The 24,958-nt window shown below is 51.2% G+C and overlaps 1 protein-coding gene across 4 annotated transcripts in view; it reads left to right on the forward strand.

Annotated features, from left to right (window-relative positions):
• The window catches only part of IGDCC4 (immunoglobulin superfamily DCC subclass member 4), a 37,533-nt gene that overhangs the window by 5,837 nt on the left and 6,738 nt on the right, over positions 1-24,958 (forward strand). The window contains exons 2-14 of one of the 4 annotated variants that reach the window (XM_074327550.1): positions 3,786-4,136; positions 4,984-5,116; positions 11,166-11,302; positions 12,589-12,729; positions 15,277-15,432; positions 16,225-16,638; positions 17,193-17,357; positions 17,894-18,031; positions 18,941-19,111; positions 20,130-20,366; positions 20,523-20,624; positions 22,524-22,707; positions 23,373-23,500. In XM_074327550.1, coding sequence (XP_074183651.1) covers positions 3,786-4,136; positions 4,984-5,116; positions 11,166-11,302; positions 12,589-12,729; positions 15,277-15,432; positions 16,225-16,638; positions 17,193-17,357; positions 17,894-18,031; positions 18,941-19,111; positions 20,130-20,366; positions 20,523-20,624; positions 22,524-22,707; positions 23,373-23,500 — 2,457 coding nt within the window. Of the gene's footprint in view, positions 1-3,785; positions 4,137-4,974; positions 5,117-11,165; positions 11,303-12,588; positions 12,730-15,276; positions 15,433-16,224; positions 16,639-17,192; positions 17,358-17,893; positions 18,032-18,940; positions 19,112-20,129; positions 20,367-20,522; positions 20,625-22,523; positions 22,708-23,372; positions 23,501-24,958 lie in introns of all 4 variants that reach the window. The other 3 variants (XM_074327553.1, XM_074327552.1, XM_074327554.1) reach the window with 3 other exon arrangements.

The raw sequence follows: 24,958 nt of genomic DNA on the forward strand, positions 1-24,958 counted from the left end.
CCATTTCAGGCAGTCAGCGAGCCTCCTAAGTATGCTCCCCTCTGCCGATGGGAGAATGTTGGTGAAAATAAGAAATGTGGAGACTTCACTTTAAGACTGTAGAAACTGAGGCTGAAAGGAGGAAAGTCGTGGACCCAAGGTCATACAACAAATGATGAACCCAGCACTCTGACACCAGGTCAAGGCTTGTCCCACCGCGTCCCACTGTCCGTCTAGGCATAAAGTAGGACGGAATTCCAACTGGCTCTGTGATGTGAGACTCGGGAAAAGCTTCACCTGAGGAAGGCAGGGACTGGTGCCTGAGCTGAGCTTCCTGGGCAGTAGAAGTTGGGTTGGGCACTGAGGCAGAGAAAAATGTCTTTTTCAGGAGCAACTGTTTCCCAGAGAGCGGAGGCCCTCTTTCTGGGCCTCAGTTTCCCCACTTATAAAGTGAGGAATCTCAGCCTTCACAGACATTTCCATCCACATGGACCAGCTTGGGCTCTAGGCACAGCCTTGTACTCTCTGAAAGGTCCCCGGTTCACTCTGCATGTATATCCCTTGGTTTCCCAGTTCTGCCTCGTTGGGTGCTGGGCTCCTCAGAGGTGGAGGAAGCCAGACATCTGCTGATCCATGAATATTCAGCAGGGAATCGGAGCCTCCGCTGGCCTCCCCAGCCAGCCACCCGGCCCCTCTGGCTGCCGTCCTGCCCTCCAGAGCCCAGGCTGCTGACATACCCAGCAGCTGCTCGGGCCCCAACTGTTCACATTGTTTGTTCAGCGCGGCAGGGGATTTTCCAAGCCTCAGACATGCTTTGGGGGTGGGGAGGCTGCCGGAGGGCTCAGGGATTTGTGTCATGTGGGGCTTTTCTCCCCTGAAACTCAAACCGACTGCTCAGCGGCTGGAATGGGGCAATTGGAAGCCACTGGGCTGAGAGCCCAGGCTTGCCTGAGTTTGAATCCTAGAATCTAGGGCCTCAGAGATAGAAAGGACTGGATGTTAAGAACAGAAATTAGCATTTGTACAGCCCCTTACAGTGGCTTTAAAGAGTGAGCTCCTGTTCCGTGATCGATGCCCACCGGGCTCTGGGCTGGAGCCCTGACCTACGAGGTCCGACAATTAAGTTCGCAAACGTGTTGCGATGCTGTTGCTAATCTTTTTTTGATATCAGAGGGATTGTTTATTATGAATTTGTACCAACTGGACAAACAGCTTACCAAGTTTACTGTTTGGAAGTGCTGGAAAGGCTACATGAAAAAGTTAGACGACCTGAACTTTTCACCAACAATTCATGGCTCTTGCATCACGACAACGCACCAGCTCACACGGCACTGTCTGTGAGGGAGTTTTTAGCCAGTAAACAAATAACTGTATTGGAACACCCTCCCTACTCCCTGATCTGGCCCCCAATGACTTCTTTCTTTACCTGAAGGTAAAGGAAATATTGAAAGATATTTTGATGACATTCAGGACGTCAAGTGTTGTACGACGACAGCTCTGATGGTCATTCCACAAAAAGAGTTCCAAAATTACTTTGAAGGCTTGAGTAGGAGCTGGCATTGGTGCATAGCTTCCCAAGGGGAGGACTTCAAAGGTGACCGTAGTGATATTCAGCAATGAGGTGTGTGGCACTTTTTCTAGATGAGTTCGCGAACTTAATTGTCAGAACTCATACATCATCATTTTTAATCTTCACAGGCCTGGTGGTATTATCTTCATTTTACAGAGGTCTGTAGGCCCAGAGAGGTTAAGTGGCTTGTCACGCAGCTGATAGGTAGAAGAGCAAGATTAGAACCTTGATCTTCTGTGCCAAGGTCAAATGCTCTTTCCACCACAGCAAATAGCCTTCAATGATATGAATGCCAATTTGGTTTCCCCAATTAGAATGGAAACTGGATGAAAGCAAGGGCTGCCTTCTCCTCCCTGCACTCACTGGTAATGCTGATCCCAGTTGTGTCACTGGAGGTGCCAGTGGAGGCTTTGTGATGCATTAAGAAAGGCAGATGCCTGGTTCAGGCCCCGTCTGTCTGTCCATCCTTCACACTGCAGCATCAGAGGCCTGGCTTCTCTCCTGGCCTCCTTATCTCAGCTAGTCCAGATTTCTCTTCTCTCCTCAGTCTTGTTCTTCTTCGAGGGGGGTGGGAGGGAAGCCTGGGACAGGTTCTAAGTGTGGGCATATATGTGTCCAGGTTTCAACGAGTGCGGCAGAGACTGGGGTGCATTTGTTCAGGTGTGGGACGTTGTGTCTACGATTTGTGTGTCTAGGTGATGTTCTGTGTTCCTTCATCAATAGGTCTGTCCAGTTCATTGAATAATCCTAACATCATAGACTCTCAGACATCACCTGCTACCCTTGAGTAAACTAAGGGTGAGAAGGAGAAGTAACTGGCCCAAGGCCACACAGCAAGACTGTGACAGAGCCAGGTCTGGAACCGAGGACCCCTGACCCCTAGGCATTGTTCTTTCTCCACGCCCCATGCGGCTCTATCAGCCCAGACCTGCCTGTAATAAGCGTGGGCCGTTGTCCCTGGTTCCTTCTCAGACACGTCATTCTGCTTTGAAGGAAGAAGTGGAGCCAAAAGATAAGAAGAGACCTGGGGTCACTGAGGTTTGTTATGGGACAGGGAGGCCACAGGTCAACCTTCCAGGCGACACAACTGGGAGAACCAACCATTTCTCTCTGAGTAATGGTTCCTGGGCGATGCTGAAATGTTGGTTAAAATAATAAACATTGGCCTTCGTGTGCTTTTGTTTTGACCCTGGGATAGCATTTCCTTCCTCCATTTTCCCCTACTCTTCCCTTTGGGGCAAGGACAGTGCTGGAGCTGCAGGATCTGCCGGGGTGTCTGGACAGAAAAGATGGCTAGCTTGGTCAGGGGATGGATCTGGCTCTGGCTGGCTGCGTGGCCTTGGGGAAATGAGCTGCAGGACAGCGTGCTTAGCTCCTCCAGCCAGTGGGGCAGAACTGGGGAGGGTAGTAGTGGTCAACGTGATGTGTAAGGCTCCAGGGGACGGAATGGCATTCCTGAGCCCCAGCTCTGTGCCAGGTCAGGAGCTGTGCTGCGCTCACCCCTTTTCCACACATCATCTCATTCAGTGCTCCCAGTGGCCCGACGAGGAAGGAATGACTATGTCTGTTTTTATTGAGATATAATACACATACCATAAAATTCATCATTTAAAGTGTACAAATCAGTGGTTTTTAGTATAGTCACAAGGTTGTGCAATCACCACCACTATCTAATCCTAGAACATTTTCATCATTTCAGAAAGAAACCTCATATCCCTTACCCATCACTCCTCATTCTTCCCTCTCCCCAGTTCCTGGCAACCATTAATCTACTTCCTGTCTCTATGGATTTGCCTATTCCGGACATTTCATAGAAATGAGGTCATGCAATATGTGGCATTTTGTGACTGGCTTCTTTCATGTAGCATAATGTTTTCAAGGTTCAGCCACGTTGTAGCTTGTGTCAGTTCTTCATTCCTTTTGACGGCTGAGTAACACATTTATCCATTCATCAGGTCATGGGCATCTGAGTGGTTTCCACTTTTTTGTCTATTATGAATTAGATTGCTGAGCACTGTGTATTTTAGTAGGTGAGGACACAGAGCAGCTGGGAAGATGGGCACAGAGAAGTACAGCAATTTGCAAGGTCACAGTTAGTAAAGGGACAGAGCCAGGTGTTTCCACGAGACCGCTTTCTCCACCATTTGCCCAGCCCCTAGGTGGGTGTCAGGAGCTGGGGACTGTGGGAGATGGGAGGGCACACACCAATGGCCCTGGTGCCCCTTTCTCTATGCAGGGGAGCTGCCGTTGCCCCAGGCGACAACCGTGGAGCTGAGCTGTGGAAGGGGGCCACTGGAAGTGATCCTGGGCCCTGCGCGGGCCGCTGTGCTGGGCTGTAGTCTCGGGGCTGCTGCTGTTGGACCCCCTACCAGCATCACGTGGAGCAAAGACGGAGGTGCCCTGCTGGAGCACGACCACCTGCGCCTGCTGCCCAATGGCTCCCTGTGGCTGTCCCAGCCACGAGCATCTGATGGCAGTGAGGAGGCGGCCCCCGAGGCCTCAGCTGTCATCGAGGGCAGCTATTCCTGCCTGGCTCATGGCCCCCTTGGAGTGCTAGCCAGCCAGGCTGCAGTGGTCAAGCTCGCCAGTAAGTGCTGGCATTGGGGGGCTGAGCTGAGACCCAGGGGGCCTGGGGTGTGGGAAGTGTGGTCCTGGTTAGTTACCTGCACAAAGGCCTATCTCTTGAGCCCACTCCCTTTTTCCTTGCCGCCGTCCTACTCAGTGGGTCTCTCCCTGGTATTGTCTGCCTCACTGTTCATTAGTCCCACTTCTCCATTCCTCTGTTCTTCTTCCTTTTCTTTCCCTTTGAGTTTGAGAGTCTAAAGTTGTACTCTCCTCCGGGAAGCCGGCCAGCAATGCTTCTAAGAGTGTCAGGGGCACAAAGGTGGGTGCTTCCCCGGGGAGCTCCCCGCCCCACAGCAGGTGGAGTGTGTGGAGTCAAGCCCCATTGTCCAGCTCATCCCTTGAGAGGCTCTCAGGAGGCACAGATCACCATGCAATAATGTTAAGGCCAGAAAAAAATGTGCATCCTATTGTAGTCTGACCGTGATGCTGATGTCGGGTTGGGTGACTTTGGGATTCATTCTGCCCGTGGCATCTGACATCTGACCAGTAATCACTACTTCTTATCCTCTGGTGGCCTCTCTCCAACTGTGTCTCCATTGGTCTGAATTTGCTTTGCTTATGTTCCTCTCCTCTCCTCTCCTCCTCTCCCCCTCTTCCCCCTGCCCTCCTCCTCCCCCCTTCCTCTCCTCCTCCTCCTCCTCCTCCTCCTCCTCCTCCTTCTCCCTCTCTCTCTCTCTCTCTCTCTCTCTCTCTCTCCCCCCCTCCCCCTCCCCTCCCCTCCCCCCTTCCTCCCTGCTTGTTGCGGTCTTTCCCCTGCCCCTCTCCTGTCCCTGCCTGTGTGTCACTGTGCTCATCCCCAGCTCTCTCAGGCTTCTCTCTGCACCCGGAGTCTCAGACAGTGGAGGAGAATGGGACAGCTCGATTTGAGTGCCACATTGAAGGGCTGCCAGCGCCCGTCATTACTTGGGAGAAGGACCAGGTGACAGTGCCTGAGGAGCCTCGGTGAGTGCCCTGTGGGGAGTGGAGAGTGGGTTGCCATGGGCAGGCCCGGGAGGGTTTGGGGATTCTTAGACTCAAGATGACTCCATTTGCTGAAACTGACTTAGGAGCCAACCATCGCCTGATTCTCAGCTCATTTCGTGTCCCCAAGAGAAACTGGGCCAGAAGTTTTTGCACCGGGGAAGGAAAGCCACCCCCCAAGCTGTGGAGCTAGGTAGGGAGTGGTGTTCGGGTCCTTCAGAGCATTGCTAGTTCAACCACTTGCTTTATTGAGAGGACCTGTGTTTTATCCAAGGCCACGCTGTGAGTCATTGGCAAAATGTTTGTTGTTCGTTCAGGGCTCTGAGGCTGCTGGAAAGGTACTCTCTTTTGCAAGGTTCTTCTGGAGTTTCTACTCTGGATGCATAACTTCTCTTCCACTCAGTTCCATCCAGTGGAGTGTGGCTTCTGATAAATGGGTTGTGGAGGTCCTTCCTGTGTCTCTCTCCTCTCTCCCCGTGAAGGCAATGGGCAGATGGAGCAACGCCAGGGACGAGTTTCTAAGGCAGAAGAGAAGCAGAGGCTAGAGCAAGGGCCTGATCCCTCACGTGGCCTCCTGGGTAGGCCCGGGGGTACTTACAGCAGGGCCAGGAAGCGCAAGGCTCATCTGCCTCTGTGGTCTCTGAGTTGGTCTCATGACTTGGTTGTCCCGCCAGGGAGTCTTACATCTTTGGAAATGTGGCTCTGCCTGCCTTTCCCAGCCGCCCTACAGTGCCCGCCCTGTATCTCTCTAGCTGTAATTACCAGCTCGTTCTCTCCTGGTGGAGGTGGGCTTCCTTGGGCTCAGAAACACTGGTCTCCACATCTCCCTGTCCTGGGAGTATCCTGTCTCGAGCCTGTGTTTAGGTAGAGGTGAAAGTGTAGGAGGAACTTACAGGCAGAGAAGCTATAGGACACATCCCTGTAACAGTTGTGAGGGAGGAAGAAGGACGAGAGGTCAAGATGTAAGCGACCCTATTGACTTTGGTGATCTGTCCTCAGCAAGTGCCTTCTCACAGCCTCATCTCCCCATCTATATCATTAAAGGGGAAGAAGATGAAAGGATTGGATTAGATTATGGCTTCCCAAAGTGTGTTCTTTTTTGAACGTTAGTCCCTAAAGATGCTTTTTGGGGAAAAAAAAAGTATTCTGTAGTCAAATAAGGTCTGGTTTATAGGTTACGGCCTATAAATCTCCCTCTTGGGGGGGACAAGGCCCTGAGAAGTCCTGTATGGAAAACCTGTCTAACTTGTTTAACCAAACACTTCCTAGACTCATTTGCCCAGAGCCCCTCTCGCAGCAGCATCCTGTGAATGTACATTCCAGGGAGTGGACCATGGGAATGCTGACCCTGCTTTCCCAGCACTGACATTTGAAGTTCTACACCGTCCACATGTGGGGCTTCCCCCTGCTGTTCAGTGGGTGCTTCCTGGGAGTTTCTGGGCAAAGAGCCTACTCCTGGCAGAGAGCAGAAAAATCTCCCCGTGTTAAAAATCACAACAGGCACCACTTCATGAGAACTATGTTTTTATCATTCCCATATCATCCTTCCAGGTAGGTGTTTCTTATTTTTCATATTTGCCTCTTTTTATATTTCTAGAAGGTGCATTTTTCAAATTCGTATAAATAAGAATGAACAAAAATTACTCATCTTGTCACCCATGGAAAGCCACTGTTAGTTTTGATGTCTGTCCTCTGGTCGTTTCCCCTATATATTTATAAATATTCTCTTTAAAAAACTTGGATTCTATTATACATGCTGGGTTTTTTGCTCAATCACCTTTTTTTCAAAACAAAAATGAGATTGCATTGCAACTTTTACTTTTCCTCGTGTAACACACAATGAGCATCCTTCCGGGTCTATGCATATGGCTATGGGCAGAGAGTGTTACCTGGGTTGTGAAATGAGGGAGCTGAAGATCAGAGACAGAAGTACCTGGGCCCAGGTCACACAGCTGGTACCGGGAATGTTGGGTACCAGAACTCTGGCATGGATGACACACAAGCCTCTCGGGATGTGGTGGGTGGGGTGGGGCATCCACAGCGTCTGGAGAAGTTCCTCCTGCAGGTGGGCTTAGACATCGGGTGGTCCGACCGTGGCTCAGGGCAGAGGAGTTACTTCCCCACAGTTTCTCAGCAAACAGTGGGGTCCCAGCCTCGCCTCCCAACATCTAGTGCAGGCATCATTCCATGAAGCCACAGGCCTCTCCCAGGAGTCTGGAGCTGCCAGTTCCTGAGCCCTGGGAGTGTTTGCCCCCAAGTTCTCTGAAAAGTGATCCTCGTCTATAAATAAGCTGGGCTCACATGTCCCAGCACATTGTGTGGGGGGAATAAAGAAATGTCTAAAACAGCAACTTGATTATGCCCAAGGTATGTATTTTTACACATGCCCAGATATAGTATACGTACAAATATGCTATTCATAAACTCAGCCCAGTGGTTTGAAGGAGACCATATGCCTTGCTGTAGGGTGTGCACATGTGCAGTTAATAAACACACTCTGTCAGGGTATCTGTGCATGTTTTTGAAACTGATGGTGAAGACTAGCCCCTAAGGCAATTCCCTGGTACTTATACTCATTTCTAATGGTAGGGGATAATTTTTTCTTCCATGGGAAACAGTCATCAATGAGAGCAAAGTTGCCCAAATCCCAGGCCTTCACAAACCCCCGTTATAATTTCAGCCATCCCTACTACAGTTATACAATCAGTTAATACATTTATTTACATCAACTCTCTCTTTTGTAACTTAACATATACTAAAAAGGAACGTTATCTCACTACAGTAAAATGGAAAACCAGCAACACGTACCATAAATAGAATGTGGCCATAAAAATAAATTCATAACCGCTGGAATCAGAAACATGTGCCTGGATCCACTTGAAATCATTTTGTTATCACCATTCACTCACACATTAAAAACACGGCCCTCATGGGCTGAAATACCATGGGCTCCCTAGTGCAGGTTGCTACCTACCCATCTCCCAGCGTCCATAGCATCTGTCAACCTGGTGTGACCCTCAGCTAGTGTCCCTTTTCTCCAGGGGGATCTCTGAAGGACTTAGGTATGGGCTCCTTGGCCCTCAAGAAATTCAGAGCAGCTGTATCATTTCTTCAGCATGCTTGAATCTCTGGGTCCAGTGACTTTTTGTGGGGTGGGGGCAGCACGCTCGAGCTCCGGCTTGGAAAGAGAATGATGCCTTCCTTTTGGATAGAGGTTGCTTTTCATTCATACATAGCTATTTTGTTTTATTTGAAATTTGAATTAAATTTTAAATGATAAAATATACTAACTTAAAGGGAAAGAAAAGATACCTACCAACTGAACACAGACAGCTATTACCATATTGAGTGTTCTCATCCCTGACTTTTTAAATATGTGTGCAGTTTATACCATTGTAAACATGTGTTTAGAGTTTTCAATTCACAGATAGTGTTTATGTCCATTATCTAATATGAGCTCATAAAACATTAAAAGGGCCAGGGTTGTGAAGTAGGCAGAACAGGAATTATTTAACCCATTTTTCAGTTGAGAACCTGAGGCCCAGACATGTAATGTCACTTGCTAAAATCACATATGTTGGAGCCAATTCTTTCCACTATGCCACAGCTGCTTGTAGGTTAGAGCCCGGAATTACAAAACAGTGTACAAGGGCACATGCTTTTTTCAACTTAAATTTTTCAAAGTTTTTTATTTCCAAACTAATAAACATTCACCGTAAAAAACATTTTTTAAAAACACAACAAATAAGAGTCCCCAGTAATCTTACTCCCAGAGAAAACCTCCATGAGTGACGGGAGCTTTACCACCTTTGACATTTTTGTGCATAGCCTAACATATTTATTTATGTTCCAAAAATAGAATTGCTTCATAAACACTGTTTTGTGACTTCCCCCCCACCCCCACTAACCAATATATCTTTGACTTCTTTCCAAGGACAGAGCTTCTAAAACTACATTTTAACAAAACAGAAAAGATTTTCGATAAACACTAACAATGGTTCCATCTGCTTCAGCAACAGCACATGTGAGGACATGTATCCATTCATTCATTCGTTCATTCATTTGTCCCTTCATTCAACACAAGTAATTAAGGAAATGGTACTTGTCAAAGCAGGTATTACCTCTTCGGTACCCAGAGCACAATTCCCCAGGAAACACCACGGAACTTTGGGGTTAGGAAGTGACCCTGCAGGCAGTCAGCTAGCTAGACTAGGGGAGGACACAGGGTCTTGAGAGTAGAGTATATTAGGTGGAGGACACCTGGAATGAGGGATTTATTTTCCAGATGGGTCCTGTTTGTCCTTCCCCACTTGGCCTTTCTCATCAATTTTTTGTGGCCACAGGCAGGGTGTTGGCTCAGGATTTTTCCTCCAAACACCCTTTGCGTCCTTGTGCCTTCTCTCCTCTGGCCCAGCACTGATGTGGGCAGCTATTGGAGCTGAGGGTAAGACACTGCGGCAGAAGTGGGTGAGCCTTTGGGGTGATGGAGAGAGTGCTGCAGCTTTCTGTTTTTCCTCTGTCTTGGGGCCGCAGCAGCTTTCTAGACCCATGGCCAGAATTCTCTCCCAACACCCTTGAGCTGGTTCTCCTCTCCTGTTTAGATTTTCTCATACCCTGTTTTCCCACAAGCCGAGGGATCTTCCCCAAGTGCACAGCTGCCCCATTTCCTCTCTGACCTTGGTGCAGCCTACATCCAGGGAGCAGCACCATTCACCCTCTTGAGAAACGAGAACTCTCAACCTCAGCGGACCTGCAGGGGTCACAGGTGGAGGATTCCGGAGGACCTGCTCATGCCCGACGGGGTCCAGAGCCCTCTCTGGTCCCCTCACCCCAGCCCCATGGACACTTCCCTGGTCTGCTGCTCTGCGCTGGCTGCATTGTCTTTCAAGCAAGGCCTCTGGGCTTTCTAACCCAAGATGCATTTCAACCCTTTGACCAAGAGGTCAGAGAACACCACCCTCAGCCATCTCGTCCCTCCTCAGCAATGTAGGTGCTGACTGGAGCTTTCTGGGGACCACGTCCCTTCCATTGGCCTTCTCAGCCATCGAAGGGTTACTGAGACAGGCAGGTGGGAAGAGCATGGGATTTGGCACCAGAAGATCTGGGCTTAAGTTTTCACTCTGCTCCGGCTGTGAGACCGTGGGAAAATACCCTGCTCCCTCTGAGCCTTAGTTTTGTCACCAATAAAATGAAGGTTATGATCCCCTCTATTTCTTGGGCTTGTTTTGAGGGTCAGATGGCATAGTGTGAATGAAAGGGATTTTATTGGGAGGAAGGAGGTAATGCAGGCAGGGGGTAAACAAATTCAAACTGTACAGAAGGCTGTATAATAAGCCTTCTCCCACTGTCAGCTCCCAGGATCCCAGGGCCCCCCCCAGTCACAACCACCATTACCAGGGACAGTCAGTGCCGGCATCTAAGTGTACGTATCTCCCACACACTGTTCTGCCGCATACACATCTTGGAGGTCTTCCTATATCAGCACACATGGAGCTGTCTCCTTTTTAACAGCTGCCTAGCACTCCATTGTATAAATGCACCCAAATCAATTTAGCTAGTTCACCCTGCAGATGGATGCTTGGATAATTTCCAGTCTTTTGCTATTACAGACAGTGCTGGAGTGAATATTGTTAAATACACATTTTTGTGTACGTGTATGAGAATATCTGTGGGTTAGAGACCTTGTAGTGGCATTGCTGGGTCAAAAGGCACGTGCAGGTTTGAGTTTAAGATATCACCAGTTTGCCCTTGAATGAGGGTGTATTGATTGGCATGGCCACCAACAACACAGAGTGCCTTCTCCCACTGTGATTAAACCTTTTGACTTTTGCCAATCTGATAGGTATTCTACAATCTGGAAATGGTATTTTACAGTTATAATTTGCATTTTTTAAATTGTGAGTGAGGCTTGAAAGGGAGGCACTCTAGGTAATTCAGGTTAGAGTGGGGTAGGACCCAGGGTAGTTTGGGGATGCCCCTCTCCTCGCAGAGCTCCTGCCCACCTCACAGGTGCCCTTTCCCCCTTCCCAAGGCTCATCACTCTTCCCAACGGGGTTCTCCAGATCCTAGACGTTCAGGAGAGTGATGCAGGATCCTACCGCTGTGTGGCCACCAACTCAGCCCAGCAGCGCTTCAGCCAGGAGGCCCTACTCAGTGTGGCCTGCAGAGGTAAGGGGGGCTGGCCGGGCAGGCAAACGGGGGCGTTTCTGGAGTCAGCTGCATCCGAGCTGAGGGGCCTCACGAGGTCCAAGCCCTGCCTTCAAATAGGTGACAGGGTATCACTCCCATCAGACAGGTGAGGTGATGAAGCCCAGAGACGGCAATGCTGCCCAGCAAGTCAGAGCTGGGGCTGGACTCCCAGTGCAGGGCTCCCTTCCTCTGGAGGCTCCTTGGGTTGGATGGAGCTGGGGACGGCAGGGAGAGAGGCATCTGAGAAGGGGTGTCAGTGCCCTGAAGCCCTGGTCCCTGCCCCTCTGTGTGCCCTGGGGGCTCGGGCACTGGGGGTTCACCCCTCGCTGCTGGTTGTGCCCTGTGAATCTGGCTGCCTGCAGTCTGGTGCTCCTGTCCCAGGGTAATGCAGGAGGAAGGTCACAGGCTTTGGGGTCAGAAAGGCCTGGTTTGAATCCTGGCTTCTCTGCTTAGCATCTGTGTGACCCTGGGCTGGTGATCCAACTCCAGGAAGTTGTGAGAATAGCTGAGGTAAGAGTGGCAAGTGCCTGGCACGTGGCAGGTGACCCACGGGTCTTACCTCGGGCCTCCCCCCAGGGCCTCTCACTTGCCTCCCTTTGCCACGGCATCTCCCCCAGCCCAGCCCCGCTGCTCATCTCTTCCCACCTCCACTTCCTCGGGGCTTAAGCTGGTGAGATGCTCTGAGTGGGAGTCCCTGCCTCTCCTGTGCACGGGGTCTCTGCCTCCATCTGCTGGACAAACCAGGGATTCACCAAGCTGACCCAGGGAGGCAAGTCACACTGAGAATTGGGCAGGAGTCAGTGCTCAGGGAGTTAAAAAGTTGGCAGAAACTCGAGCCCACGCCCTGCCTTTCACACAAGGGACCGGAGACCCTTTGGAGAAGGGACTTGTCTAAGATCACACAGCGCGATTATGATAATGACAGTACGTGCTGGAACTAGAAACTGTAACTGTTGACTCGAAGCCCAGACTCCAAGTCTACTCATGACCCTGACCATCCTCTGCCTGGTGGGTGGGTTCAGTTTGGCAGGGAAGAATAGAGGTGGGGTGTTGGAGGCCAGGTTATTCTCCTGGCTTCAAGAAAAGGGGCTCTGAGTGCCAGTCCCAGCTCTGTGGGACTAGGTAGCTGCTTTTGCCATCTGTCAGGTGGAACCCTGGCTGCTCCCTGCCCTACCTGCCTCCCCAGGTGATGAAAACATCAGGGGAGGTACTGCTCGCGTAGAAGCCTAATAGTAAGGCTGCCTGCTGGTCTGCCCTCTCTCCAGGGTCCCTGGTGTCCACCAGGGGGCAGGATGTGGCCATTGTGGCAGCCCCAGAGAACACCACTGTGGTGTCTGGCCAGAGTGTCGTGATGGAATGTGTAGCCTCGGCTGACCCCACCCCTTTCGTGTCCTGGGTCCGACAGGGTAAGTGGAGGGAGGGCCTGAAGGGCATGGGAAAGGAGGACTGTGGGATTTCACATGTCCCAAAATCAGGGAGCTATAAGGGTGACCACTCCATGGTCATCAATCTTTGATGTGGCAAGAACTCCTCTCCCAGGGCTGAGTGTGGGTGGGGGACCTGGACAAACTAAATCGTCAATCTGCGTAGCATGTTTCCTTTAGGAGGCGCTTTGAGTCTGCCACTCACAAAACAATGATCAAGACTGGGCTAGCTCCTTCACCTTACTTATTTCATGCCTCACAATAGTGTTGCCAGTGAGTGTGAGAGCTGGAAAGGTGCCACACAGCCAGTGAGTCAGGTGGAATCAGGCCCCCCACTGCTGCTCTGTTTAATTGTTGTGCCTCTCTCTTTGTGTGCCTGGCTTCATGCTGGGCACAATGAATAACATACCCAGATGAGGGGGGGGGGCTGCCTCTGAACTCATAGTCTGGGTGAGGGAGATAAAACACATAAATAGGAAGAGAGGCTTGATGGTATCAGGCAGCAAGTGATAAGTGCCAAGTGGGACTGCAGTACAGGAGACGTTATCAGGGTAATGAGGGCACTGGGCCAACTACACCTTGCAGTCTACTGAGCACTCACACCCGTTCCCTTGCCTGAGCCTCCAAGAGCTCTTGGAGGATTATTATTCCCAGTGGGCAGATGGGAAGCTGAGGTTCAGAGAGGCAGGTGGAAAGCCAGGACCCAAACTATAGAGCTGGTTCTCTTTCCACTACACGATTCCCTACAATCCTGGATGCAAGAAAAGTGAGCATTATTTTTGTTTCTATTTGTCAATAAGAAGTGACTTGTCCCAAGTTGATGGCACCCTTCTTCCCTGGCTCAGTCTGTTACCCCACACTGCCTCTTTTTTGTAACTTTGTACCTCACATTCAAGAGTATATAATGAATACATAGAGTTTAAAGAAGAATAAGAAACCAAACAGCGATGTACCCCCCACTGATCTGATGAGACAGAATAGTGCTGGTATCTTTGCAGCTCTCCAACCAGCAGAGCCTTATTGGATTTGAGCCTAGTTAGGGGGATTCTGGGGGCCAGCAGGACCCTCATACTATTATTGGGGTAAGCCTGGTGTCACCCAGAAATTCTAATATCAGGATGACCCAGGGAGCTTGTTAAAACTACAGACTCCCTCCCTTCACACCTGGAGAGTTGTGATCCCGGAGTTAGGTGCCCTAGGTCCTTGCTACTGCAAGTGTGGTCTTTGGACCTAGTTAGAAATGCAGAATCTGGGGCCTGCCGTAGCCTCTGCATTTTAGGACCCCCTGCAATTCTGTGGTTCACGTGCACAACAAGGATTTGAGAATTGTGGCAGAGGATTCTGACGACTGTGGGTTTGGGAACTCATTTTGCCACAGGCTTTCATTCCTGACCCCAGGCGCTGCTCCTTTTCCAGAAACTTTCCAAAAGTCAGGAAAGGGACTCTTGTTTTATTTTCTTCTCATTGCAAAAGTTGTATGTATTTATTGTAGAAAACTAGGGAAAAGCAGAAACAGAAAACATCCCACTGTTCAAAGATAAAAAATTGTTAACATATGTGTGCATTTTCTTCCAGATTTTTTTTATGCAAAAAAATTGAAAGCATGCTGAATTTACAGTTCCAAGTCCTATTTCCATTCAACAGTATATCAAAAGCATTTCCCCATACTTAAAACTTTTTCAAAAAATAATTATAATGACTATATAATATTCCATCCTTTGAATATCCCTGTTGTGTAATTTGCCAGTTCCTACTGTTAAATTTTTAAGTCCTTTCCAGTCGTCCACTATCACAATTAACGTTACAGTGATCCGCCCTGCTCACGTCTTTCCAGGACAGGCGCCTATAAGTGGAATCCCCGGCTTCTAGGTCAAGGTAGAGCCCCTGACTATCCCTATCTCCCTCATTGCAATTTACTCTTTTTAAAAACGTTCCCAATCTGATAGGTGAAAATTAACATCTGTGTTTTGATGTGCAGTTCTTTGATTATGTGAAGTTAAACACTTTTTTTGTGTTTCTTGGCCATTTCCATTTCTTCCCTGGATTTTCTGTTTCTCTCCATAAGGCAAGGGCTTTTCAAATGATTTTCATTTCATATCAAGATGAAAGTCTCTGCACATATTCAAATCTTTCGTTTTCATCAGACCTTTTCAGCCATATCTTCATCATAGGTACTGGGCTAAGACCATAGAGAAGGATGTGCCCTTCTTGAGAGAAATGAATTGAATGATAATGGCGATAGTGTACTGAGCACCTATTTATGTGCCTGCATTGTGTCAGGGGTTCTCACAAACCTTATTCATTCCACCCCCACAGCCGTCCTTCCAGCTAGGGACTATCTCCCCATTTTACAGATTGAGCCACTAAGATTCAGAGAGGGTCACCAGGCTGGCAAGTGGAGGAACTGAGATTCGAACTGGGAACAGTTGTGTTCTCTTAATCTGGGTGTAAGGTGCCCCGAGGTCTGGAGAGTGGATAGAGGGGCAGTCCTCAGCTTTCCCCTCCAGTGTTCTCCCTCTCGTCCCCTAGACGGGAAGCCCATCTCCACCGATGTCATTGTCCTGGGCCGAACCAACCTACTGATCACCAGCGCGCAGCCCCGGCACTCTGGTGTCTACGTCTGCCGTGCTAATAAGCCCCGGACACGCGACTTCGCCTCTGCTGCCGCTGAGCTCCGCGTGTTGGGTGAGCGGCGTGAATGCAGGCTGGGGGAGGAGCAGTGTGGGAGACGGCATCGGAGCGGGTTAGCTGCGGCCCAAGGAAGAATGGGAGAGGGGAAGTGGGCAAGTGAGCGTGTTAAAGGAACTGAGGGATGATCTCGGAGGATGAGAAAGGGGTAGGGCTTAGTGGGGTTCGAGTTCAGGAGAGGAGTGCTTTGCAAGGGGCGGGGCTTGGAGGGCACAGACCATTGGAGGAGGGGATGCGGTGGAAAGAGATTGGAGGAGGGAGTGGGGAGAACTGAGTTGGGGAGAGAAATGGGGTGATCAGGGAGATTGGAGGGTGGGGAGAGGTGGTCTGGGTGGGACTCAGGTAATGGGGGAGGGCCGGGACTTAGTCCTGAGGGAGACAGTGGAGTGGACTGAGCGGCAGAAAACTGGAGGACGGAGGCGCTCGGGACAGGATAACTCTGGAGAGGGGTAAATCTGATAGGTGTGGGAGACACTGGGAGGTAGGGGAGAAGGAGGTGATAAATGAGGGAGTGGGGTTAGAACCAGGAGGAGCTGGGGTACTTAAGGGAAGCTGAGGAGGCCTGGGACAATTCGGGGAGAGGAAGAGAATGGTCAGCGTGGTGCTGGGGTAAATGCAGGAGAAGACGAGGTAGAGCTGCGCTGCACTAGAGTATTTGGGGGAAGGGGTGAGTCAGGGAGAGATTAGGGTGATTGGAGGGGAGGTGGGCGTCAGTTAGGAAATTTGGAGAAAGGGGCAGAGCCCCTAGGGGCCGAAGCGCGCGGTCAGTGTACCCCTCCCCGCCCCCAGCGGCCCCTGCCATCTCGCAGGCGCCCGAGGCGCTGTCGCGGACGCGGGCCAGCACCGCTCGCTTCGTGTGCCGCGCGTCCGGGGAGCCGCGGCCCACGCTGCGCTGGCTGCACGACGGGGCGCCGCTGCGGCCCAACGGGCGCGTTAAGGTGCAGGGCGGCGGCAGCAGCCTGGTGATCACGCAGATCGGCCTGCAGGACGCCGGCTACTACCAGTGCGTGGCCGAGAACGGCGCGGGCACCGCGTGCGCCGCCGCGCCGCTGGCAGTAGTGGTGCGCGAGGGGCTGCCCAGCGCTCCCACGCGGGTCACGGCCACGCCACTGAGCAGTTCCACCGTGCTAGTGGCCTGGGAGCGGCCGGAGCTGCACAGCGAGCAGATCATCGGCTTCTCCCTTCACTACCAGAAGGCTCAGGGTACGTCTGCGGGGCGGGGTGGGGTGGGGCTGACACGCGAAGGTGGGAGCGCCGTGAGGGCGGGAACCCGTTGGGTGACTGAAGGGTTGCTTGTCTGGTACCTTTGGGGTTGGGGAGGGTTAGGGTGGGAGCCCACAGGAGAGACTCGCAAAGCTATGGGTTAGGTCTGGTACTAGAAGGGTTAACGGTGCGGCACATTATCCCCCTCGGTCACTGTCTGAAAGAGGAGGGAGGAGGCTTTGCCCAGGCACAGTGCCTCGGCCTTCCTGGGGCCACCTTATTGACAGCAGCAGGAGTCAGCTCAGTGAGATGCCGGAAGGAACTTTCTAACCAGTGGAGGAATTCATACAGTGGGTCGAGAAGCCCGGGGAGTTTATAGTCTCCCCTCCCCAGGTAATCTAGTCAGATTATGTGGGATTATCTGGGATGATTTAGCTATAAATTGACGATTCCAGATCCTAGGACAATTGAAGGACCCTTAGACAGCCTCCAGCTCTTGGGCCTCTGGGGGTAGCCCTGTGACAGTCCCACTGTGCTCTGTATCACCACTGCAGGCATGGACAATGTGGAATACCAGTTTGCAGTGAACAATGACACCACAGAACTACAGGTTCGGGACCTGGAACCTAACACCGATTATGAGTTCTACGTAGTGGCCTATTCCCAGCTGGGGGCCAGTCGTACATCCACCCCAGCGCTGGTCCACACTCTGGATGATGGTAGGGCCTCTGAACCTGCCATGGGCACCTTGGGGCCCAGAGAATTCCCTGGGGATGCTAGCTTGGCTTCTCTTTACTAGTGTACGCCAAGGCACTTTTACTTGCCTAGGGTGTGCCACCCGAAAGGGGCTGGGCAAGGGTTCTTCTCCCCAATTTACAGTTGGGGAAACTGAGGCCCAGAAAATGAGAGTGACTTGCCCAGGGTCAGTAGGACAGCTGGGGCTTGAGTTCTCAGTTCACGATTCCCTATATCACGTGGCCCCTCTCCCTGATCCCCACATACCAGTCAGTCAGGCATGGGCCTGTGACAGCCCACTGGCAGTGGAAGATTGTGCCCCAAACCTTTCTCAGGGTGGGAAGGATGTCCGCTCCTCTCCAGCTTGGGGCTCCCCTGAGAGGCTCCCTTTGCTCCCTCAGATCCTGGTCCTGGGCCTCCTTCTGACTTGCTGTGTGACCTGGGCAAGTCTCTGACCGCTCCTGGGCCTCACCTTCCACGTCGGTGGAGCAGAGCTCACGCTGATGTTCTTCTGTCTCAGTCCCCAGTGCAGCACCCCAGCTCTCCCTGTCCAGCCCCAACCCCTCGGACATCAGGGTGGCGTGGCTGCCCCTGCCTCCCAGCCTGAGCAATGGGCAGGTGGTGAAGTACAAGATAGAGTACGGTTTGGGAAAGGAAGGTGAGTGGGGGCAGGGTGTGGGCTCCACCTGGCTGGGAATTGTGGGTGTGAAGCGTTGGTCAGAGCCAATGAGACCCTGAGCTGTGTGTGTGGGGGAGTCTGAGGAAATTAGACAGTACAGGGAGGTGGAGTGGGGGTGGGAGGGTAAGGAGAGGTGAACCTGGAAAAAAGGAGTGTGGGCCAGGGGTAGGGGCGGCTGAAGTGAAAAGAGGGCTAGCTCGCTCAAGGCAGAGGGCGGCCTGGGGTCTGGCCCCACCTCCTCTACAGCCGCAGTGTGCCGTCCTACTGAGTCCCTGCCTCAACTTCCTTCTCTGAGAAATGAGGCAGGGGGCCTAGGTGACCCCTAGGGTCCCTGCCAGCTCAAAGAGCAGATGAGGGATAGGGAGGTGGTGGGGGCGCTTGTGGGAAGGGGGAATGGAGCATTGAAGGGGGTTGTTAGGGCAGATGTTGGTAATCTAGGGGAGGAGTATGAAAGGGATAAAGCGTTAGGGGAAAGCAGGTGGCTGGGGGGCCAAGGTGACGGTGAAGAGGGAGGAAAGGGTGAGGGAGGGGGTTTGGTGGTTGTCAGGGCTTTGGAAGGCAGGTGGTGCCGAAAGCCCTCACAGGCAACCCCTGTGCCTGTGCCCGTGTGTGTGTGTGTGGGGGGGGGGCTCATTGCCAGTTTATGGGGAAGTGGGGGCAGCAAGCCATGATTCTCCCCACTCTGAACCAAGGCTGATGGCCACATCAGCTGGAGTGGGAAGCCCAGGAGTCAGCCCTGGAGCCATGGAGTCCACGCAGGTGAGAGGGCCTCAGGCTCCAGTGGGCATTGAAGAACCAGGATCTGAGGTGGAAGAGTCGGTGTAGGGGAATTTAGGGCTTGTGGTCCCCAGGTGGCCTCCCAGCAGCCAGTCTTTTCTGTCCCAGCAGATCAGATTTTCTCCACCGAGGTGCCAGGGAATGAGACACAGCTTACGCTGAACTCACTTCTGCCCAACAAGGTGTATCGAGTACGGATTTCGGCCGGCACGGGGGCTGGCTACGGGGCACCTTCGCAGTGGATGCAGCACAGGACACCCAGTATGCACAACCAGAGCCATGGTACGGGCTCGGACGGGACAGGACCAGGTGGCATGCATGATTGTGTGGGTGTATGTATGCCCTTGGAACCCAGACCCAACCACCCCCTCCATCAGAGACCTTCCATGGCTCCCCTTGCTTGATGGGTCAGGGAGGATGGGTGTAGAGGCAAAGGGCTGGCCATCGCAGGCATATCTGTGTTCAAGTGTCCCTTCTGTTATGTGACCTCCAACAAACCGTTCACAACTCTAAGGCTTCATTTGCTGCCAATCGAGGCGTGAGGATTGATAATATATTGTAAACAAAGTATTTAGTACACAATAAGAGCTTGTTAAATAGCAGCTGCTTCCATGATTATGGTTATTGGATTTGTTGAGAGGCCCAATGGTCGAATAGTTAAATGCAGACCAAACCTGTATGCATACTATCTGTGTGACCTTGGGCAAGTTATTTAACTGCTCTGAGCCTCAGTTTTCTTACCTGTAAAATGGGGATAATGTTATTTTCATTTATTTTTTAGGGTTGTGAGAATAAAGTTAAAATGTATGTACAGAGTGCTTAGAACAGTGTCTAATACATAATAAGCTCACAACTTTTAGGCTCCAAGTAGAGTCCCCACTCTAATGGCTCCATCCCTCCTTCCTGGCCTTAGCAACCCTTGTGACTCCCTTATCTGCCAGTATCCATGCATTCATTCCCTTAGAAGAATTATAGAGCCGACTCTGTGCTAGGTACTGTCAGCCCTGCCCCAGAGGTATTCCTTGCTAACCTCTGTGCAAACGCTCAGGAAGACATCCCTCCATTTTCAGCACTCTGGGTTTGTGAAATAGTAAGTTCACCTCTAGACCAGCCCTGGCCTGGCACTTTGGGTGGTGGCTGAGTGGTGATGCGTTGGGAGAAAGCTGGCAAGGCTCTCACTCAATGCCAGTCTTTCTGCTTCTTCCTCCTCTTGCCTCTTCCTCCTCTCCCACCCCTGGCCTCTTTCTCCTCATTCCCCATTCTCTTTCCACTTCTCCCATCCTGCTCACCCTGCCCCCAGTCCCTTTTGCCCCTGCAGAGTTGAAGGTACGGGCAAGGATGGAGTCCCTGGTCGTGTCGTGGCAGCCTCCCCCTCACCCTGCCCAGATCTCTGGCTACAAACTGTACTGGCGGGAGGTGGGGGCCGAGGAGGAGGCCAATGGTGACAGCCCCCCGGGGGGCCGTGGAGACCAGGCTTGGGATGTGGGGCCTGTCCGCCTCAAGAAGAAAGTGAAGCAGTATGAGCTGACTCAGTTAGGTGAGGAGGGCTGGGGGGAGGGAACGAGATGGATGTAGCTTCAGCGGGAGCCTGGAGAGCTGGGTGCAGGAGTTGGAGACGGAATTCTCTCTGGGGACAAGAGCGTGACCCCACGGGTTCCTCTAGCTAGTCAGTGACCCCTGTAATCTTCCCCAGTCCCTGGCCGGCTGTACGAAGTGAAGCTTGTAGCATTCAACAAACATGAGGACGGCTATGCAGCAGTGTGGAAGGGCAAGACGGAAAAGGCTCCCACGCCAGGTGAGGGGGGCTCAGGCAAGGCATCTGTGTGCGGCTTCCTTTCCCTTTCCTCTGGGCCAGCCCTGGTGGTCAGGCCATCTGGTGGCCTCAGCCACCCCCAAATGCATTCTCCTAGGCTCAGAGATCCTCTTCTGGCTCCAGACAGCCTCTGTCATAGAAAGAAGCTCCAGTTTGTGCACTGTCTTCTAGGTCTGCTACAGTATTTTCATTGCCCATGAGCAGTGCCAATTTGGAAGGTAGGACAGAGAAATCCCATGGTTGATCAGTGACTCCTGACCCCAAGTTTGACTTTAAGACAATTTTTAAAACATGTCCACCTACAGTCTGTCAGATGACCCCACCACTGTAAGAAGGGAGAGTAGCTCTATGTGGCCTACCAGGAAACTGAGGCTCAAAGAGGTAAAGGGACTTGTCCAAGGTGTCACAGAGCTTAGACTGGAACCAGGACTCCTGGCTTTCAGGCAAAAGTCTTTCCACTGCAGTGACTACCGTGACCCTGTGCTGGACACCTCTGTTGCCCATCATGACACTCCCTCACCCCGAACTTCCCAGGCTGATTTTCAATCGTGTGGTTCAGTGAAAGGAGAACTTAACCAAGGTCAAGAAACCTGGGTTCTAATTCCAGTTTGCTCATTCAGCAAGTGTTTTACTGAGCATCTACTATGTGCCAGCTCTGTTCTGGGAATTTAGTGATGAACAACACAAGTAAGGTACCTGCTCTCATGGAGTTTATGTTATTTTATGTTTATGTAATAAACACGTCATCCTATAATACTATAACAAAAATACCATAGTCTTATACAAGCACCATTTGGTTCTCATATGGTGGTTCTGGAGGCTGGGAAGTCCAAGATTAAGGCACTGGCAGAATCAGTGTCTGGTGAGAGCCCACTTCCTGGTGCATAGACCATAACCCCTCTTCTTGCTATGTCCTCACGTGGCAGAAAGAGGAATAGAGAGCTCTCTGGGGATCTCTTCAATAAGGTCACTGTTAGGGACTGAAAGTGTGTGTCCCCCCCAAAATTCATATGTTGAAGCCATACCCTCCATTGTGATGTATTAGGAGGTAATTAGGATTAGATGTGGTCATGAGGGTAGAGCCCTCGTGAGTGGGATTAGTGCCCTTCTAAGAGTCACCAGAGAACTTGCTTCCTTTCTCTGCTCTCTGCCATGTGGCCACACAATGAGAAGTCAGCAGTCAGCAACCTGGAAGAGGGCTCTCAGCAGAACCCAGCCATGCTGGCGCTCTGATCTCGGACTCCAGCCCCCAGAACTGTGAGAAGAACATTTCTGTTATTTATAAGCCACCCAGTCAGTGGTACTTCATTATAGCAGCCTGAATGGCACTAATTCCATTCATGAGTATTTCACCATCTATTCAAATTTCAACAATGTAAATTTTTTTTTTGGGGGGGACACAAACATTCAGTCCATAGCAATGTGCCAGATATTTTTATATACTTGACCAATATGAACTAACTTAATCCTCATAACAACGTTATGAATTAGATACTATTATCAGCCCCACTTACACAGCAGGGAATGGAGGCATAGGGAGTATGCCTAGAAGTTAAGTAACGTCTCCAAGGTTATACAGCTAGTAAGTGGCAGAGCTGGAATTTGAACCAGGGCAGCCTGACTCCAGAATCTGTGCTCTAAATTGCCATGATTCGCTGCCTCTCTATTACTGTCTGCTATATGTATGGCCCTGGCAAAAATCACTTAAATTCTTGGGAGCCTCAGTTTCCTCATCTGTGAAGTGGTAATGATGCTACCCAACTCACAGGAGCAAAAGAGAGAGGGTAGAAGAAAATAACTGTAAGCTGGGAACTGTAAAGCATACGTTTTTAGGGTGAGTGTCCTTCCTCCCTTCCCCACACTCTAATTTTCACCTTCCAGACCTGCCCATTCAGAGGGGACCACCCTTGCCCCCTGCCCATGTCCATGCGGAATCAAACAGCTCCACATCCATCTGGCTTCGGTGGAAAAAACCTGACTTCACCACAGTCAAGATTGTCAACTACACTGTGCGTTTCAGCCCCTGGGGGCTCAGGAATGCCTCCCTGGTCACCTATTATACCAGGTGAGGAAGAGGGGCTAATCCTGTGGAGGGAGGAGGAAGACAGCAGGTGGTGATGAGGAAAGGGACCCTGGGGGGATTCAGGAACCTTTCAGGGCTCACGTATTATACTGCAGGTACACCGAGGGTCTGATGGTGAAAAAGGAGAGTCTATCCTATTCCTTACAACAGAGCCTTGAGCTGAACCCTTGGGAGCATGATGCAGACAGACCTGTTTCTTCAACCTCAGAGGGCTTGGCTCCCAGTATGACGGGGAAGAGACCACCCAGCTGCTCTCCTAAGAGGACCCCCAGTTCTCAGGAGCTGCTGGTTTGGCAGAGGAAACATCACATAAAAAGCAATAGATATATATAATTGCAGCTAAAGTAAAATTAAATCAAGAAAAATATGTGTCAGAGATGCTTCCTTGGGTGAAGGATGACTTGCATTAATCCAGGAAGGCTTCCTGAAGGAGGGGGCCTGGCTTGGGTATTGGACATGGAGCATGATGCCCTGGGAGCAGTCTACATCCAGACCTCTCTGTGGGTTCTCTGGCTGAGGTTACTGGCCCTATGCAGGGAGCAGATTCCCCTCTGGGCAGGGCCTGGGGCTAGGGCTGGGGCCGTGGGAGTAGCTTTGGCAGAGCTTCTTCTAAACGTGAGCACTCGTCATGTTTCTTGCCTTGACAGCTCGGGAGAAGACATCCTCATTGGCGGGCTGAAGCCATTCACCAAATATGAGTTTGCAGTCCAGTCCCACGGTGTGGACATGGATGGGCCTTTCGGCTCCGTAGTGGAGCGCTCCACCCTGCCTGACCGTGAGTGGTCCCCTGCCCCCGACCCTCTGGACACCAGTCTATCTTTCCCCCAACTCTTTCTGGCCTCAGAACCTCTTTTCTGAAGGGGGCTCAGAATCTCACCAGTGTCTGTCATTCGCTTTGCATTGAAGTAGCCAGTCCTGTGCTGGTCTTGTCCATTTACCCATAAAAATAATAACATAGGGTTTAGGGGAGCGGCTTCTTTTAAGAGGCTGTACCAAGACCCCACTGAGCTGGTGAAGAGGGGCCAGGCGGGCGAGGCTGGTGACCTGTATTCTGCATTTGGGTCCCCATCCTGCCCCTGACACACAGGGAGACTTGGGCAGGTCCCTTCCTTACCCAGGGCCTGTCATCATCTATAGAAAGAGGATGGGACCATTTGCTCTGCAAGTCTGTGACTCTGGAACCCTCTGGAAATGGCATTTCAAAACAAATGGACTTTTGTTCTCACAGCAGAGGCTCTTCACTTCTGCCAGCCCTAAGACTATTCACCTTCCCATCGACAGAAGACCTTTGTCCCAGGACCTGACATAGGAAAATGTGTGTGGGGTGGGGTGTGAAGGCACTTTGTTCTCATGAATTTGCTTTTTTAAAAACTGCTTTCAAATCGTTTCTCACCCACCTATACCTCAGTTATTATGGTCTTAAACTGTGTATGGAGTTTAGGGAGACCTGATGTCTTCCCAAAGGAGACTTTATATTATTGGGTCCCCAGCGCAATTGACCATGCTACAGAGGGGAACGGTTCTTCTTTAGATGGGGAAACTGGAGCCTGAGAAGCAGAGAATCAGGTCAAAGAGGCTTCTGGCAGCCTGTGATGCTGTGGCTTTGTTACACCTGAGAGCCCTGGATTCCCATTCCACCCTCTGTCAGGCTTTGGAAACCTGAACCCCCAAATATCTGTCGCTTCTCAGCTCACCAGTCCCCTTGTGCTCCTCCTCCTCACCCTTCCTCATTCACCCCCTGCCTCCCAAGATCAGCTTCTTCTCTAAAAACAAAACACGAAGTCCGCCAAGGGGGTACTTCTCACAGTGGGGTGCCCATGACCCTGTAGGGGCACAGACAAAGGCTATACAAGGCATCAACCAATTTTACTGAAAGATTTGGGGTGGCAAGGGGAGTTACGACCTTTAAATGATATATAATTTAAATACTATGTTTATATTAAACTTGACCACGGAATAGATGGCAAACTTAGTTTGAGAGTTTAAAATAAAATGTAAGCCTTCCCAAAAATGGTGAACTCTGCCCCCGGGTCACTAGAATACCAGACAATCTCCTCCACCCTTGGAAGTATCTGGTTGTGGAAGTTTAGGGATCTCTGCTCCAAGGAGTGGAGAAGAATTTCAGGGAGGAGAGCACCGTGGTGAAGCCCCCCTCCCCAACGGTTTTCCAGAAATTCCCAAATTAGAGACCAGTCCTCATTTTGCTCTGTGGTTTGTCCCAGTTAAGGAGGAA

The sequence above is a fragment of the Rhinolophus sinicus genome, linkage group LG03 (assembly GCF_036562045.2).
Source record: "Rhinolophus sinicus isolate RSC01 linkage group LG03, ASM3656204v1, whole genome shotgun sequence".
NCBI classification, from domain to species: domain Eukaryota; kingdom Metazoa; phylum Chordata; class Mammalia; order Chiroptera; family Rhinolophidae; genus Rhinolophus; species Rhinolophus sinicus.